Below are 15,427 nucleotides of genomic sequence, written 5' to 3'. Positions count from 1 at the left end.
TACTATAAAAAATTATATGAAGGTCAAGAATTAATAGGGAAGGAGGAGAAAATAACAAAACTCCTGGACTCGATCCAGTTGAATAGATTGTCACAGGATGAAGCTGAGACGCTATCTTCTCCCATAACAGTACAGGAAATAATAGATAGTATTATTAAATTAAAGAACAGTAAATCCCCGGGTGTCGATGGGTACTCTGGGGAATATTATAAAGTTTTTGTTAACGAACTAGCCCCAATTTTATGTCGAGTATATAATTATGCACTGAATGAAAGGGACCCCCCAAAAACCTGGTCAGAGGCAATTATCACAGTTATACACAAAGATGGAAAGGACCCCACTCTATGTACGGGCTATCGGCCGATAAGTCTGCTTTGCCAGGATTTAAAAATCCTGACTTCTATCTTGGCAAATAGAATACAAAAACACATCCGTAAATTAGTAAACTCTGATCAAACAGGGTTCATAACCGGACGGCAGGGCACTAATAATGTCAGACGAGCTTTAAATCTACAATCTATTGCTTCTGGTAGAAAGACTCCATCAATGCTTCTCAGCTTAGATGCTGAGAAAGCATTTGATAGACTGGACTGGACATTTTTGGAGCAAACAATGGCTCATATGGGCTTTAACGAAACCTTTTTGAGTTGGATTAGAGTGTTTTATATGAATCCGCAGTCAAGAGTCAGAGTTAATGGCCAATGCTCCGATTTCTTTGATCTGGGACGGGGGACAAGGCAGGGGGACGCGCTCTCGCCAGCCCTGTTCGCTCTTAGCATTGAGCCGCTCGCAGAATTGATTAGAAGTAACCCGCTTATACAAGGAATAAGGGATGAGAGTGGAAACCAACATAAAATATCCCTATACGCGGACGACATATTATTATTTATTGAAAATCCTGTCCACTCAGTTCCTGTTCTTCTACAAAGTCTTAATGAATATGGTCTAGTATCCGGTTATAAAGTTAATCCTAGTAAATCAGAAGCGATGATGGTGTCTGGGACATGGCCTAGCCAACTTGATGATATAGTGTCCTTTCGCAGATCTAAACAGGGTTTCAGATATTTAGGGATCACACTCACTCCCCAGGTAACACAACTATACCAGGCGAACTATAAAAAAATATTTGGGATATTTAAAAATGAATTGGCAAGATGGGATGTGCTACCATTATCCCTTTTGGGTAGAGTAGAGGCTGTTAAGATGAATCTACTTCCTAGAATTTTGTTTTTGTTTCAGTCTCTCCCAGTCGGGATCCCAACATCAGCCTTCAATATGCTGGACAAGCTTATAAGTAAATTTATATGGCAAAATAAGAGACCAAGAGTGAGACTTAAAACACTCACTCTTGGGAAGGATAAGGGTGGACTCAGCCTCCCCAATTTAAAATATTATTTTTGGGCAGCACAACTGACAGCAGTGGTAGCTTGGATTAACAATGACATAGAATCGGGATGGGTGAACATAGAGCAGAATTCGTTACCAGCAATACCTTTATCTACTTTAGTGTTTCTAAACAAGCAGTCCCAGAAGAAATTAAAAATTAAAAATGTATGGGTGAAACACACCTTAAAAGTATGGTCGACAGTCCAAAAGAGAATTAGAGGAACAGTTGCCCTCTCAAGGGCTATGCAGATTACTGGAAATCCGGATTTCCCCCCCTCAACAACAGATATCACTTTTAAGAGGTGGGCAGGTAGAAATCTGAGGGTTATTGACCAGTTGTTATGTGACACTGGTGTACAGCCATTCTCATATCTCCAAGACAAATTCCTTCTACCCCAAAGTGATATGTTCCGGTATTTTCAGATAAGGAATTACATCACAAACCATACAGATTGGAATATAATTAAAAATGCTCCAACGAATATAGAAACTTACTTTATTAATATAATTAAACATCAACTACCCAATAAAAAACATGTTTCCCATATATACAGAAATTTGTTACTAGATATACCAGACAATACTTTTTATATTAAAAACAAATGGGAGCTGGAGTTAAATATTATAATTGAGGATGGGGAGTGGGAAACAATGTGCATTGGATGTCATAAAGGTATCAATAGTAACATGTGGAAGGAGTTTGATTGGAAGACGAAGACAAGGTTCTTTAAGGTGCCTTCCGTGGTTTCTAAATTTGTAGATAACCCAGCTGCAATATACTGTTGGAGAGGGTGTGGAGTGGTTGGCGACCACTCACACATATTTTGGGACTGCCCAGTGATGCTTCCTTTTTGGAAGGGGGTAAAGAACGGGATAGATACAGTTCTGGGAATTAATATACCATTTATCCCAAGTCAGTTTCTTTTCGATCTAACTCCTGAAGGCATGTACACTAGAGACCAAAAGCACTTGTTACATATACTCTTGATGACTGCTAGGAAAATGGTGACAATAAAATGGATGAATCCACAGCCACCTACAGTGGCACAGTGGAAACAGAAGCTGAGGGAGGTGTATGGAATGGAGGCTTTAACTGCTAAATTACAATTAAGGTCTGATGTTTTTGTGAGGAGGTGGCTACCTATAGCAAGATACCTCTCTAACTGAGGGGAACCCCACAGTATGCTGGAATGTCTTAACTGTCCACTTATTTATTTATCTATGTATTTATTATTTTTCATTCATGTGTATTATTAAGCTTTCTGGGCCCAAAAGGTTTTGTTTTTTGTTTGTTTTTTCTTGTCTTTAGCACTGTCATACATAATTTGTGATGTTGTCAAGGAATGTTTGTGTTTCTCTTTAATAAAAATAAAGTTCAAAAAAAATAAAAAATAAAATAAATAAATAAATAGTGTTAACGTCTCGTCCTCATGAGCTGAGTGTATCGTCACATCTCTATTAATCTCCCATTTTCATAGTGATACAGATCAAAAAGGTCTTCTCAGGTCCTGTGTGGGGGTATGTGTCGTGGTACCTGGCAACCCAACTCAGAGGGAGAGTTGAGCATGTGCCAACAACCCTGCCTGACGTTTGCTACTCGTCCCTGTGTCACTAATGCTCTGCTCCACTCACTTTGCCCCTGAAAATGGGTGAAACAGCTGCCAAAAAGAAAACATTGCTTCCAAAATTCACATAACTTTGTGTGAAACTTTCCCCTTTATTGATAATTGTCTCCTCTCTCACTTGTGTGGGACACGCAGGAGGCTGACGTGCTGCCAAGTGCTACCTGCTTGTTTTAGGTGTCCAACTGGGCTGTCCAGACCGAGCGCCCCGTGCTGTGGTCCTCCATGGCAAGCTTATGATTTCTACTGATCCTTTCATGGAGCCAGATGAAAAAATAACACCTCAAATATGAAATGATAGAAGTGAAAACAGAAAATAAATAATTTATTCAAAAGAAAATCAGAATTAAATCCAAATAATTTAGATTGAAATGAACGTTTTCCTTCACTTGTTTTTATTTTGAAAATGTTTTAAAAACATTTTATGATTCAAGATCAAAACTTGAACTTTCAAGTTCAAATTTAATTTTTTCAATACATTTATTTTCTCCAAATGAACAAACCTCTTGGCCTTGATCTGGCTCCATATCCTTTCACCATCTGTCCTATTTTGGCAGGATTCTGTGAGTGAATCTGACAAAACACTGGTAATTTACTAGAAATAGTGTCGCTGCTGTTTGTGATTGTGTGTTTCTGTATTTGTTCCTCAGAGATGTGCAGCAAACACACACAGGCACAGACCACAGGCTTAAGAAAACCCCTCCCCACATATAATCACACAAGTCTATGGTCCTTTTAACTTCACTGTTACAGAAGAAGCAGCGTCCTGCTTATCACATAAAAGGCTTCATGTTATCAATTCATGATCTTTATTATAAAGATGCTCTATTTGTACGTCTAATTAGAAAAGAGCCGAGGAGCAGAATTTAAGTGAAAGACATTTGATGTGCTTGAAATGTTACATGTTGACTTTTGATCACTTTTGTGGACTTAGTTTGACTTTTTTGACTTGAAGACTTACATGAAGTCTTTTTACTCACTCTGACGTGTCAGGATATAACCTTTTTAATTAAAACAGCATTAAAATATCATGTGATCTGCTACTTCAGTGCACGCTAACAACAAATATTACTGGGACCATAATAAACATTTGCACACCAGCTTTTTTAATATCCAAGAATTCAAATCATAAACTCTACCACTGACTCTCAGTAATGAACTGGACACATTTAGGCACCTTGAGTAACCATATACTTGTTTTGTCACTTTGTGTATTTGACAGTGTTGAACCTGCATCCTGTTGGGTTCAGGTGTTTGGAGTTTCCATTTTCTAAACTTCTACATTCTGAACCTTCTTCATCTCTGAACAGATTATTAAACACTGAATGATTTCAAGCAGGAACATTGTCTCCTAAACTTACATCATTTATTCTTTATTCAGATTGAGGGGCTGCAGTTTGTCAGAGATCAGCTGTGCTTCTCTGGCCTCAGCTCTGAAGTCCAACCCCTCCCATCTGAGAGAGCTGAGCCTGACTGACAACAACAAGCTGCAGGATTCAGGAGTGAAGCTGCTGTGTGATTTTCTACAGAGTCCAAACTGTAGACTGAAGACTCTGAGGTCAGTTCACTGACTCTGTTACTGCTAACTAATATTTGAGTTTACATTCATACATAACTTACATTGATAAAGTTATAGATTTCCTTTGGTTCATATTTTCAATTTTCTTGAACTAAATTTCTTCTTCAGTCACAAAAGACTTCTGTTTCTTCAAGAAACTGTAGAAAATGTTCAGTTAGTTGTTAAAGTTAATTAATGTTTATAATTTAATCTGTTAATAGAAGAACTGAACTAACATTTGATTTAAATTGATGAAGTTGAGAAGCTGAAGTAGAAATATTTAGATTTCTGTTGATGTCAATGTGTTTTCACAAATAATGTCTGATCATTGATATTGATCCTACAGAACACACACAGATCAAAGCATATTTTCAAAAGATGTTTAAAAGAAAATTCAGTTTTTTCTCCTCTAATAACAGACCTGACTGAGATCAGCAGCATGTTATTAATCTGTGTTGACATGAACAGCTGTATGAATGTTGTGCTGACATGTGGATGATGTCTGTAGAAGGCTGATGATGATCCACAATAATACAATGACAAAGTTACTGTGTGTGTGTGTGTGTGTGTGTGTGTGTGTGTGTGTGTGTGTGTGTTTGGAGTATGTTTTCATTTCATTCTATTTAATTTTTCTCTTAGTCACTTCCTACCTCGAGCTGCTATTATCTGTTATTGTTTGCACACTGTTCCTTTGTGCTGCAGTGTCAAATTGAATTTCTCCTACAGGGATCAAGAAAGGTTCATCTTATCTGTACTCATTTTAGAGAAAAGCTGATTGATGAGGACACAGTAATGTTGAGCTACACATTTAAAACCTGAACACATCTGATTGGATTATAAATTAATTTCTCCCATTTCGTAATTTCTCCTGTTAATATCTTGGGGTGTGACGAGATCTTGTGGCACGAGATCTCATGATATTAAAACGTGTCTGACGTTGAACTCAAAATTAACATAGAGGATGCCCCCGCCACTTTCAAATCGTTTGTGTGGCAGCATTTTGGTGCCTGATGGAAACAATAAACGGCGACAGACTGACAGACAAGACACGAACAATATGTAAGAACTGTAAGAAAATAGTGCCGTACACCGCGGCTAACACGAGCACTATGCAAAGACACCTACAGAACCACCACAGCTCTCTACTGAAATCAACCGTGCCTGTGAAGAAAACACTGAAAGGCCGGACAACACTGACAAATGCTTTTACATCTCAACTTCCACAGTCAAGTGCTCGAGCCACAGCAATAACGAAAGACATCAGCGTTTTCATTGCAGCTGACATGAGGCCATTTCCCATGGTGGAAAACTGGCGACTCCTCCACACATGGGAATCAAAGTTCACCATCCCAGTGGTCCTGAACCTCTACACAGATAGCATACCTTTCCATCCCTGCTACCTCCGCTCCAAGTGAGCGTGTCTTTTCAACTGCAGGAGACATAGTTAGTGCCCAAAGGTCTCAACTGCTGCCAGAAAACGTAGACATGCTCATATTCTTGAACAAGAACGTGACCATATCTTAGGCTGGGCAGTGTAGTTGTAGCCAGCTCTCAGCTCTGTATCATGCTTGGAGGGAAATCATGTCAGTCTCTGTTTGCACTTTAAGTATTGAGAGAGAACTACTTTGATTATTGTTTGCACTTAAAACAAGATGACTAAGAAAAACTTAGTGTTATTCATTTTTGTTATTCATACTGTTTTTATTTTTCACCTTCAATTTGTGGAGAGGAATTCAGTTAGAAGGTCACACAGCTTCAATTAGAAGTTAGAAGCTCACACATAGTTCATGCACAGTTATAAGGTCTGAAGAGACTCATGAGAAATCATACAGGAGAGAAGCCAGTCAGCTGAGTTTGTGGTGAAACCTTTTACAGTTCTTACATATTGTTTGTGTCTTTTACTGCATATGATAATTCATACTCAGTCACAAAGTAGAGCTGAAGTCACATTCATTACAAGATGATTACTAGTTAAAACATTTCAAAATGGACCTGCATTGTTTTGCATTTTGTAACTTAAAAAAATGTTAATGTCTCGTTCTCATGAACCCAATATCGTGTATCGTCTCATCTCGTGAGCTGAGTGTATCGTCACATCTCTATTAATCTCCCATTTTCATAGTGATACAAATCAAAAAGGTCTTCTCAGGTCCTGTGTGGGGGTATGTGTCGTGGTACCTGGCAACCCAACTCAGAGGGAGAGTTGAGCATGTGCCAACAACCCTGCCTGACGTTTGCCACTCGTCCCTGTGTCACTAATGCTCTGCTCCACTCACTTTGCCCCTGAAAATGGGTGAAACAGCTGCCAAAAAGAAAACATTGCTTCCAAAATTCACATAACTTTGTGTGAAACTTTCCCCTTTATTGATAATTGTCTCCTCTCTCACTTGTGTGGGACACGCAGGAGGCTGACGTGCTGCCAAGTGCTACCTGCTTGTTTTAGGTGTCCAACTGGGCTGTCCAGACCGAGCGCCCCGTGCTGTGGTCCTCCATGGCCAGCTTATGATTTCTACTGATCCTTTCATGGAGCCAGATGAAAAAATAACACCTCAAATATGAAATGATATAAGTGAAAATAGAAAATAAATAATTTATTCAAAAGAATATCAGAATTAAATCCAAATCATATTTAAATTGAAATGAACCTTTTCCTTCACTTTTTTTTATTTTGAAAATGTATTTGATTTTTTTATGATTCAAGATCAAAACTTGAACTTTTTAGTTCAAATTTTATTTTTTCAATACATTTTTTTTTCCAAATGAACAAACCTTTTGGCTTTGATCTGGCTCCATATCCTTTCACCATCTGTCCTATTTTGGCAGGATTCTGTGAGTGAATCTGACAAAACACTGGTAATTTACTAGAAATAGTGTCACTGCTGTTTGTGATTGTGTTTTTCTGTATTTGTTCCTCAGAGATGTGCAGCAAACACACACAGGCACAGACCACAGGCTTAAGAAAACCCCTCCCCACATATAATCACACAAGTCTATGGTCCTTTTAACTTCATTGTTACAGAAGAAGCAGCGTCCTGCTTATCACATAAAAGGCTTCATGTTATCAATTCATGATCTTTATTATAAAGATGCTCTACGTGTACGACTAGTTTTGTTTTTTTTAGTTTCTTTTAATATATTTTCTTGTCTATTTAATGTTAGTAAATGTCTTTATTTCTGTCGAGCACCTTATTGATACTTTAGTGTTAGGAAATGTCTGCATTCATCTTGTTGTACTTGTGCACTTCATTTCTCTCACCGTGGGATACTGAGAAATGTATTTTCCTGTATGTCTGGTACATGTGGAGAAATTGACAATAAAAACTTGAAACCTTGAATTAGAAAAGAGCCGAGGAGCAGAATTTAAGTGAAAGACATTTTATGTGCTTTGAAGTCTTTTTACTCACTCTGACGTGTCAGGATATAACCTTTTTGATTAAAACTGCATTAAAATATCATGTGATCTGCTACTTCAGTGCACGCTAACAACAAATATTACTGGGACCATAATAAAAATTTGCACACCAGCTTTTCTAATATCCAAGAATTCAAATCATAAACTCTACCACTGACTTCCTCAGTAATGAACTGGACACATTTAGGCACCTTGAGTAACCATATACTTGTTTTGTCACTTGTGTATTTGACAGTGTTGAACCTGCATCCTGTTGGGTTCAGGTGTTTGGAGTTTCCATTTTCTAAACTTCTACATTCTGAACCTTCTTCAGCTCTGAACAGATTATTAAACACTGAATGATTTCAAGCAGGAACATTGTCTCCTAAACTTACATCATTTATTCTTTATTCAGATTGTGGCGCTGCAGTTTGTCAGAGATCAGCTGTGCTTCTCTGGCCTCAGCTCTGAAGTCCAACCCCTCCCATCTGAGAGAGCTGAACCTGGACAACAACGAGCTGCAGGATTCAGGAGTGAAGCTGCTGTGTGATTTTCTACAGAGTCCAAACTGTAGACTGAAGACTCTGAGGTCAGTTCACTGACTGTGTTACTGCTAACTAATATTTGAGTTTACATTCATACATAACTTACATTGATGAAGTTATAGATTTCCTTTGGTTCATATTTTCAACTTTCTTGAACTAAATTTCTTCTTCAGTCACAAAAGACTTCTGTTTCTTCAAGAAACTGTAGAAAATGTTCAGTTAGTTGTTAAAGTTAATTAATGTTTATAATTTAATCTGTTAACAGAATAACTGAACTAACATTTGATTTAAATTGATAAAGTTGAGAAGCTGAAGTAGAAATATTTAGATTTCTGTTGATGTCAATGTGTTTTCACAAATAATGTCTGATCATTGATATTGATCCTACAGAACACACACAGATCAAAGCATATTTTCAAAAGAGGAAAATTCAGTTTTTTCTCCTCTAATAACAGACCTGACTGAGATCAGCAGCATGTTATTAATCTGTGTTGACATGAACAGCTGTATGAATGTTGTGCTGACATGTGGATGATGTCTGTAGAAGGCTGATGATGATCCACAATAACACAATGACAAAGTTACTCTACTCATTTTAGAGAAAAGCTCATTGATGAGGACACAGTGATGTTGAGCTACACATTTAAAACCTGAACACACCTGATTGGATTATAAATTAATTTTTGTCTACATCATTTATTCTTTATACAGTTTGATGAGCTGCAGTTTGTCAGAGATCAGCTGTGCTTCTCTGGCCTCAGCTCTGAAGTCCAACCCCTCCCATCTGAGAGAGCTGGACCTGTGGGGAAACAACCTGCAGGATTCAGACGTGAAGCTGCTGTGTGATCTGAAGGAGAGTCCAGACTGTAGACTGGAGATTCTGAGGTCAGTAGAGGGTTGGAGTCAGTTCATGCTGGTTTCAGCAGTATTGTACTAAACACAGTATCAAAGTAAAGATCCAGTATTTCCTGCTTTCCTCAGTGAAGCTGTGAGAGGAGAACGGTGACAGGCTTCATGATTGGACAGAAAGACAGAGAGAGAGCAGTCAGCCAATCAGACGAGCCAGAAGCTTGTTGCGATCATGTGTTTGAGTTGATGTGAAGACGACTGTTGTTGTTGTGTTCATGTCTACAGGAAATAAAGCTGGATCACAGCTGACAGCATCACAGGATGTATAGAGACAGTGTCCTCATTCATCAAACTGTCGGAGCATCAAATCTGATCTCAAAGTGTTTGTTCTCTCATTTCAACTCTGAACAACTGATCAGTTCCTCTTTGTCACAGCTCTCAGATCAGTCTGACTGAAGCCTGCAAATCACTGGCTCTTATTTCAGAGAACCATCATTACATTTAGTAACCATGTGGTCTGTATACGGACCAGAACCTCTGCTGAAGTCCACAAACCACAGCTGATGTTTTACTGTTCAGTGTAGGACCTTTAACGTTATATTTATATCTGCCCATGTGTCATTTGATTTGTCCAGATATTTTTATAACAGACTCCATATTTACATATTTGTCATGTGATGTTTCCAAAGTAGATGAAATATTTAAATGTGAGTGAGACTCTGGTTTTTAACAGCAGTAAATCATCATTAAAGTGAGCTGTGAGTATCTCTCTGTTCCTGCAGTAATGATGCGTTCAGGGACTGTCAGCAGTTTATTTCCACTGTGTCCTTCAGTGAAACCTGCAGAGTAAACAGACTTGATGTCCAAAGTGTCTGCAGGTCTGTGAGCTTCACTCCAACACGTTAACATGAGAGCTGAAAGGAAGCTGGCTACGCTACACAGCCGCTCCACTTGTGGTCTGAACAGGACTGAAGTCCTGCTGGTCTTTATATCTCTGACTGACAGCTGATGGAGGGAGTCTCTGTAAACACTCATTTATCACTTTACTGTCTCTCTGCTTCTCTCATCAGGTGGTGGTGGCCTCTGTGAGAGTGGTGAGAAAGGTGGAGGTGTTGAGAGGATCAGCTGTGTCCTGATGATCCAGAGAGGTTGAAGCAGCACCATCAGCTGGTGGGTGGAGAGGCTCTGACTGGGCCGTGTTACTGGGAGGTGGAGTGGAGAGGAGAGCTTCATCCAGCAGTGACTGACGGACCAATCACAACAAGTGGAGACGACTGTCAGTGCTGCAGTGTGAACTGCTCTGAGATCAGCTCCACTGTCACACACAATGTCCAGTCCAGCATCGTCCCTGTGTTCCTCTGGATGTGACAGAGTATCATCAGTGTATCTGGACTGCTCTGCTGCTGCTCTGTCCTTCTACACAGTCTCTGCAGACACACTGACGCTCCTCCACTCCTTCTGCTCCACACTCAGACACCTCCTCCACCTGGAACCTGGATCTTTATTCTTTTATTCACTCACATCTTCTCAACACAACGAGCCTCAACACATTAATCTATCGAGGCGTGTTTATCACCACATAATCGTACATTGACACTTTTAATTGGATATTTCCTTGGTGCAGTTAATCTCCACATATTCCTGAATAACAGTGGAGATTAATGCAGTACTCTGTGTGTACTGCCACTGAATAAGACATCAGTCATGTTGTAGATGTTAACTGACATTCATTTTAATCTAAAATCAACATTTTAACAGATGAATTTATGATGTAATATATGATGTAATGAATGATGGCATTGTTTTGTTGCTGTAACTGATGACCATGAAAGGAAGAACATGTTGATTTCACTGATGTTAGTATTTTTATAGTTTTGTAACACAGTCTTCTCATATGATGGAAATGTTGTAAAACAAACAAACAATGCACAAATATTAAACACCAGAGTCATATATTTTGGTGGTAATGTCTTTTATTAATGCTGTAAATTCTGTCTCAGCTCTGCTTTGAATTGAATTGAAAAACATTGTTTCCATGTAGACAAAGTGAGCATTTAAAAAACTTGATTTCCTCACAGCAGAAACACTTCAAATGTGTCCAACAACACAGAACAAGGTTGTGATGCACAGTTACAGTTTCAGTCCCACTGGGACCATCAACAATAAAACATGGGAGCATGAAAAAAGTGTGTAAACGTAGAAACCTGATTATATTTATTTTACATCATAAAGTTTTTAAGGGAAGATTTTTGTTTTCAGGAATATTTTGCTAAATATTGTCATTTTCCAGAAGAAGAAATCAGCAGGAAAGAGCAGGAATCTGGAGACTTGGATCAGGACAGACGAGCTGCATGGGGCCATTTTATATCACAAATGTTTTGTGGAAACATCGAACCTGTAAAATATGTCGACATAAATGATGACAGATTGAGGGACAGCACAACCTGGTGTAATATGAACAGTGAGAAGTGAACTTACAGTTCAGGACTGAATCTAGAAATGTGGAGGATGTCCTTTACTGCTCGTCCTCACGCACACAAGTCTGAAGTTAAATTTAAAGATCAGCACATGTGATATTAATTTCTGCATGAGGCCATAAAACAGACAAATCTACCAGTTCATCAGACTCATCTTCCAGATCTACTGTGTCACTGAGAGCTGAAGCTTTTTCTATGGACCATGATTTCACCAAGAATTACAATTAAACACAAAGTGGCACATAAACAGTTGTTTTATTGCATTAGTCTGATATTTGGCTCATAATTACACGTTGAAGAGAAAAATAACCTTAAAAAGGAAATTTGACAAACTGCATTTAAATTAGTTAGATGTAATTTGTAAATTGGAGGAACTCCTGAAATGGAAAATTAAAAAAAGACTAATAGAAAATGGTTCAACATTTTGGGAAATGTGCTTTTTCACCAGCAGTTGTCATCTTAGTGTAAAGAGTGGAAAGTGGCATTGTGGGTAATGACACTGCTGGACTCATTATGGACAGTTTAAAAGACAACTGATCCAAATCAAATCAAACGTCATCAGCACCGTTCATGTTCTGCTGGTCCTGCTGGAGCTGCTTCCTGCCAGCAGATGTCCCCATTTCCACTGTTTGGACCCAGACTGGTTTGTGTGAATGGATCCAGGTTCTGTGTGCGGTGAGAACTGAACTGGTGACGTCAGTACTTTCTTTCTGACTGACGTCATTTTACAAACATCTCAAGTGTCATTATAATTTAATTGAACTCGATTTAAAATGATTTTTTAACCGTCTTTTGATACAGATTGTTTTGGTGAGCTTGTGCTGGGTTTTAGTGTTTGTTTGACATCTTTTTATTATATTTTGATGTGTTTTATGTTCACGTCTGTTTGTGTTGAGTGCTTCTTCAGGCTTTTTCCCTTCACAACAACAACAAAGTTAAAGTCCCAGTTGAAATGATCAGTATGGAGCCGTGATCACTACATGCAGTTACATGAGAATTGAGATCAAGTGTAAAGTGTTGCCACTGTTTTTATGAACTATTGAGTCTTTGTTAATGTTATAAAGAGCCAGTTCAGACCTGCTCTGTATGAAAAGAGCCCTGAGATCACTTCTGTTATCATCTGTCTCTATAGAAATAAAAGTGACTGGACTATTCTCTGGGTTTGTTCTGACTTTTAATAAAACTTGAGCAGGACAAGTGTCACTTTGCTAAATCCACATGAAAGATCAGTTTGTGTCAAATAAAAGCAGCTGGACTGTCATTTTGAGCTCAATCCAACATGAGAGTAAAAGTGTGGAGCAGCAGCTGACACTAAACTGTGTTTAGAGAAAACTAAAGATTTAAAGAAATGTTTCACATCAATCTTGTTCAGACACCAGAACACTCAGCAGGAATTAGTCTGGTGGACATTTGTGGCATCTTAAAATAATATTTCTCTCTCCTGTTTGTTTCTTAAATACAAAACATGTTGATGTTTTCTCTGGTTCCTCAGTCTTCATTCTGTCTCCACAACAATATCCATGTTTGCTCGCTGCCAGTCGTCTTCTTCACTGTGTTTCCTGACACGTGGCTGCATCTGTTGGTGTGTTACCACCAGAAAGTGTCGGTCAGCACACATGTATTTACTTCAAATGACTGATGTGTGTCACCAACACCATGAAGAACATCAAGTGAGACAAAAAACAAAATCGATGTCGTCCTCTTTTATAATTTCTCAGAGAATCTGTCAGTGGATAAAGAGGCACCGGACCGAAACCAGGGTTCAGAAATGTGGTGGAGGCTTTGTTGGACTTTGCTGGTTCACAGTAACAATCCTTCAAACTGCTGCTTGTTACCACAGTGGCTGCTGCCTTCATCGCCTCAGTTATGAGGCCTTTTAACACATAAATCCTTTCCTCAAACAATCAGCACACACTGAAAATAACACACACTGTATTATAATAAAATACAAATGATCAAAAGAAATATTGAGTCGACAGAAAGACTGTTTTCATTTTATTTAGTAATTATTACTTCCTGTTCCTGCAGGTGCAGGTGACGCGCATGCGCAGCTCCTCTCCCCTGCTGCCTCTGGACTGACAGAAGAAAAGATGAGAGAAAGTTCAACATTTGAAGCTTCGTGCTGACAGAAAGAAACGAGGCTGCTGTGAGTCAGCTGCTGTTTTATTCTATTAAAGCTGAGCTCAGTGTGACTCGGAGGAAAACTAATTCAGGACTGTATTCGTGACTCGCTCGCTGGCTGGATGAGACGGGACTGAACCGGCGGCTGCGGCCAAGATGGCGGCCGAGCGGCTGAAATAACCGTTGTAGCATTAACCAACAAACTCTGGTCGCTGCGCAGATAAACGTGTGATTTTTGTAAAATATGAGCAGAATTGTAAGACGGCTCAACAAATACAGTCAGACAGCAGCAGCGGAGTGAGCAGCAGCGGCTGTAGCAGCTGTTCTTGGCTTTAGCTCGCTGCCGTTAGCTCATTAGCTCAGCGGGCCGTTACTGCCTGGACCGCGGGGCACGAGGGGAGTCGCTGCGGGCAACGGGGCTCAGTTCAACCGGGCTCAACCACCTCCCAGTGAACACCGGACCGGGACCAGACACAAGCTCTGAGGCCGACAGAGGTCAGTGTGAAGACAGGGGGGACGGTGTGGATCCGATCAGGACTATGACTCCGGGGACGAGAAGAGACGACAGGCGGGGACAGGAGAGACGTGAAGCGGCAGAGGAGAGAGGACGAGTCGGGCATCAGTGGCGGCGAAACGAAAACGGCGCGGAGCCTGAATATTTCCACATTTTTACTCTGTGAGCTGATGATTGATTTTCACCAAAGCAGACGTGGTTGTGCAAAGACAAAGCGAGACTTGGTGAGTTTGATTTCATGTGTGTCCAGTTTGAATGAAGTGTTTTAACAGAGTTAACAAGGTGATGAAGCTCGTCTCGGTTCTGTCAGAGAGAAACTTGAACCCAGAAGCTGGACGGGTGAATTGTTCTGTTTAGTCCAGAAAATAACTCTGTGAGTTTATTTAGTTTAGTTATCTGAGTGAAACGTGAAGAGATGTCCTGAAACGTAGCTTCCATCTTCCACATGAGTTTGTGATGATGTGTGTTTTTATGGAAAGAGTCGATCAGGAAAGTGACAAAGTTGTTCTGGTGTCACAAAGACGACTGCAGCAGCAACATGTCTGTGAAGAAGCTGCTCCAGGACAAAGCTCACGTTGAAGAGCTGAACGGTACCAAACACTTCTTCAGCTGATCCACAACCACAAACATTGTTCAAGGGAGGTGAACTCAGCTGACCAGGGGAAGTTTGTCTGACACTGATCTGAACTCAGTTTGCTGTGTTTGGTTTATCTGTGTTAGTCTGAGCTGTTCAACCAGAGGGAGGTCATCATGGAGACACCTCAACAGATAAAGTACATGTGATTTCAGGTAAATGACAAGAGGAGGAGCAACACTGACCAGGTGGTTCAGGTTCAGTATATGAAAACAGGGAGGAGACAATTAAAGTGAAAGTGTTCAGACTCCATTTTGAGTCGACAGCAGCAGGAGGAGGAAAAGACGTCTGAGGCAGAGGTGAGTTTTATTTCTACATTATTGTTTTACA

The 15,427-nt window shown here is 39.7% G+C and overlaps 1 protein-coding gene across 1 annotated transcript in view; it reads left to right on the top strand.

Moving 5' to 3' along the window:
- LOC141014238 (protein NLRC3-like) overlaps window positions 1–9,558 on the top strand; it is a 39,261-nt gene extending 29,703 nt beyond the window's left edge. The window contains exons 5-6 of the mRNA XM_073487951.1: window positions 8,373–8,546; window positions 9,214–9,558. Of these exons, the coding sequence (XP_073344052.1) occupies window positions 8,373–8,546; window positions 9,214–9,439 (400 nt within the window). The 3' untranslated portion in view covers window positions 9,440–9,558. The remainder of the gene's footprint in view (window positions 1–8,372; window positions 8,547–9,213) is intronic.
- The last annotated feature ends 5,869 nt before the right edge of the window (window positions 9,559–15,427 follow it).

Source organism: Pagrus major, chromosome 19, assembly GCF_040436345.1.
Source record: "Pagrus major chromosome 19, Pma_NU_1.0".
NCBI classification, from domain to species: domain Eukaryota; kingdom Metazoa; phylum Chordata; class Actinopteri; order Spariformes; family Sparidae; genus Pagrus; species Pagrus major.
The sequence above is the reverse complement of the archived record's forward strand: the minus strand, read 5'-3'. Positions and strand labels throughout refer to the sequence as shown.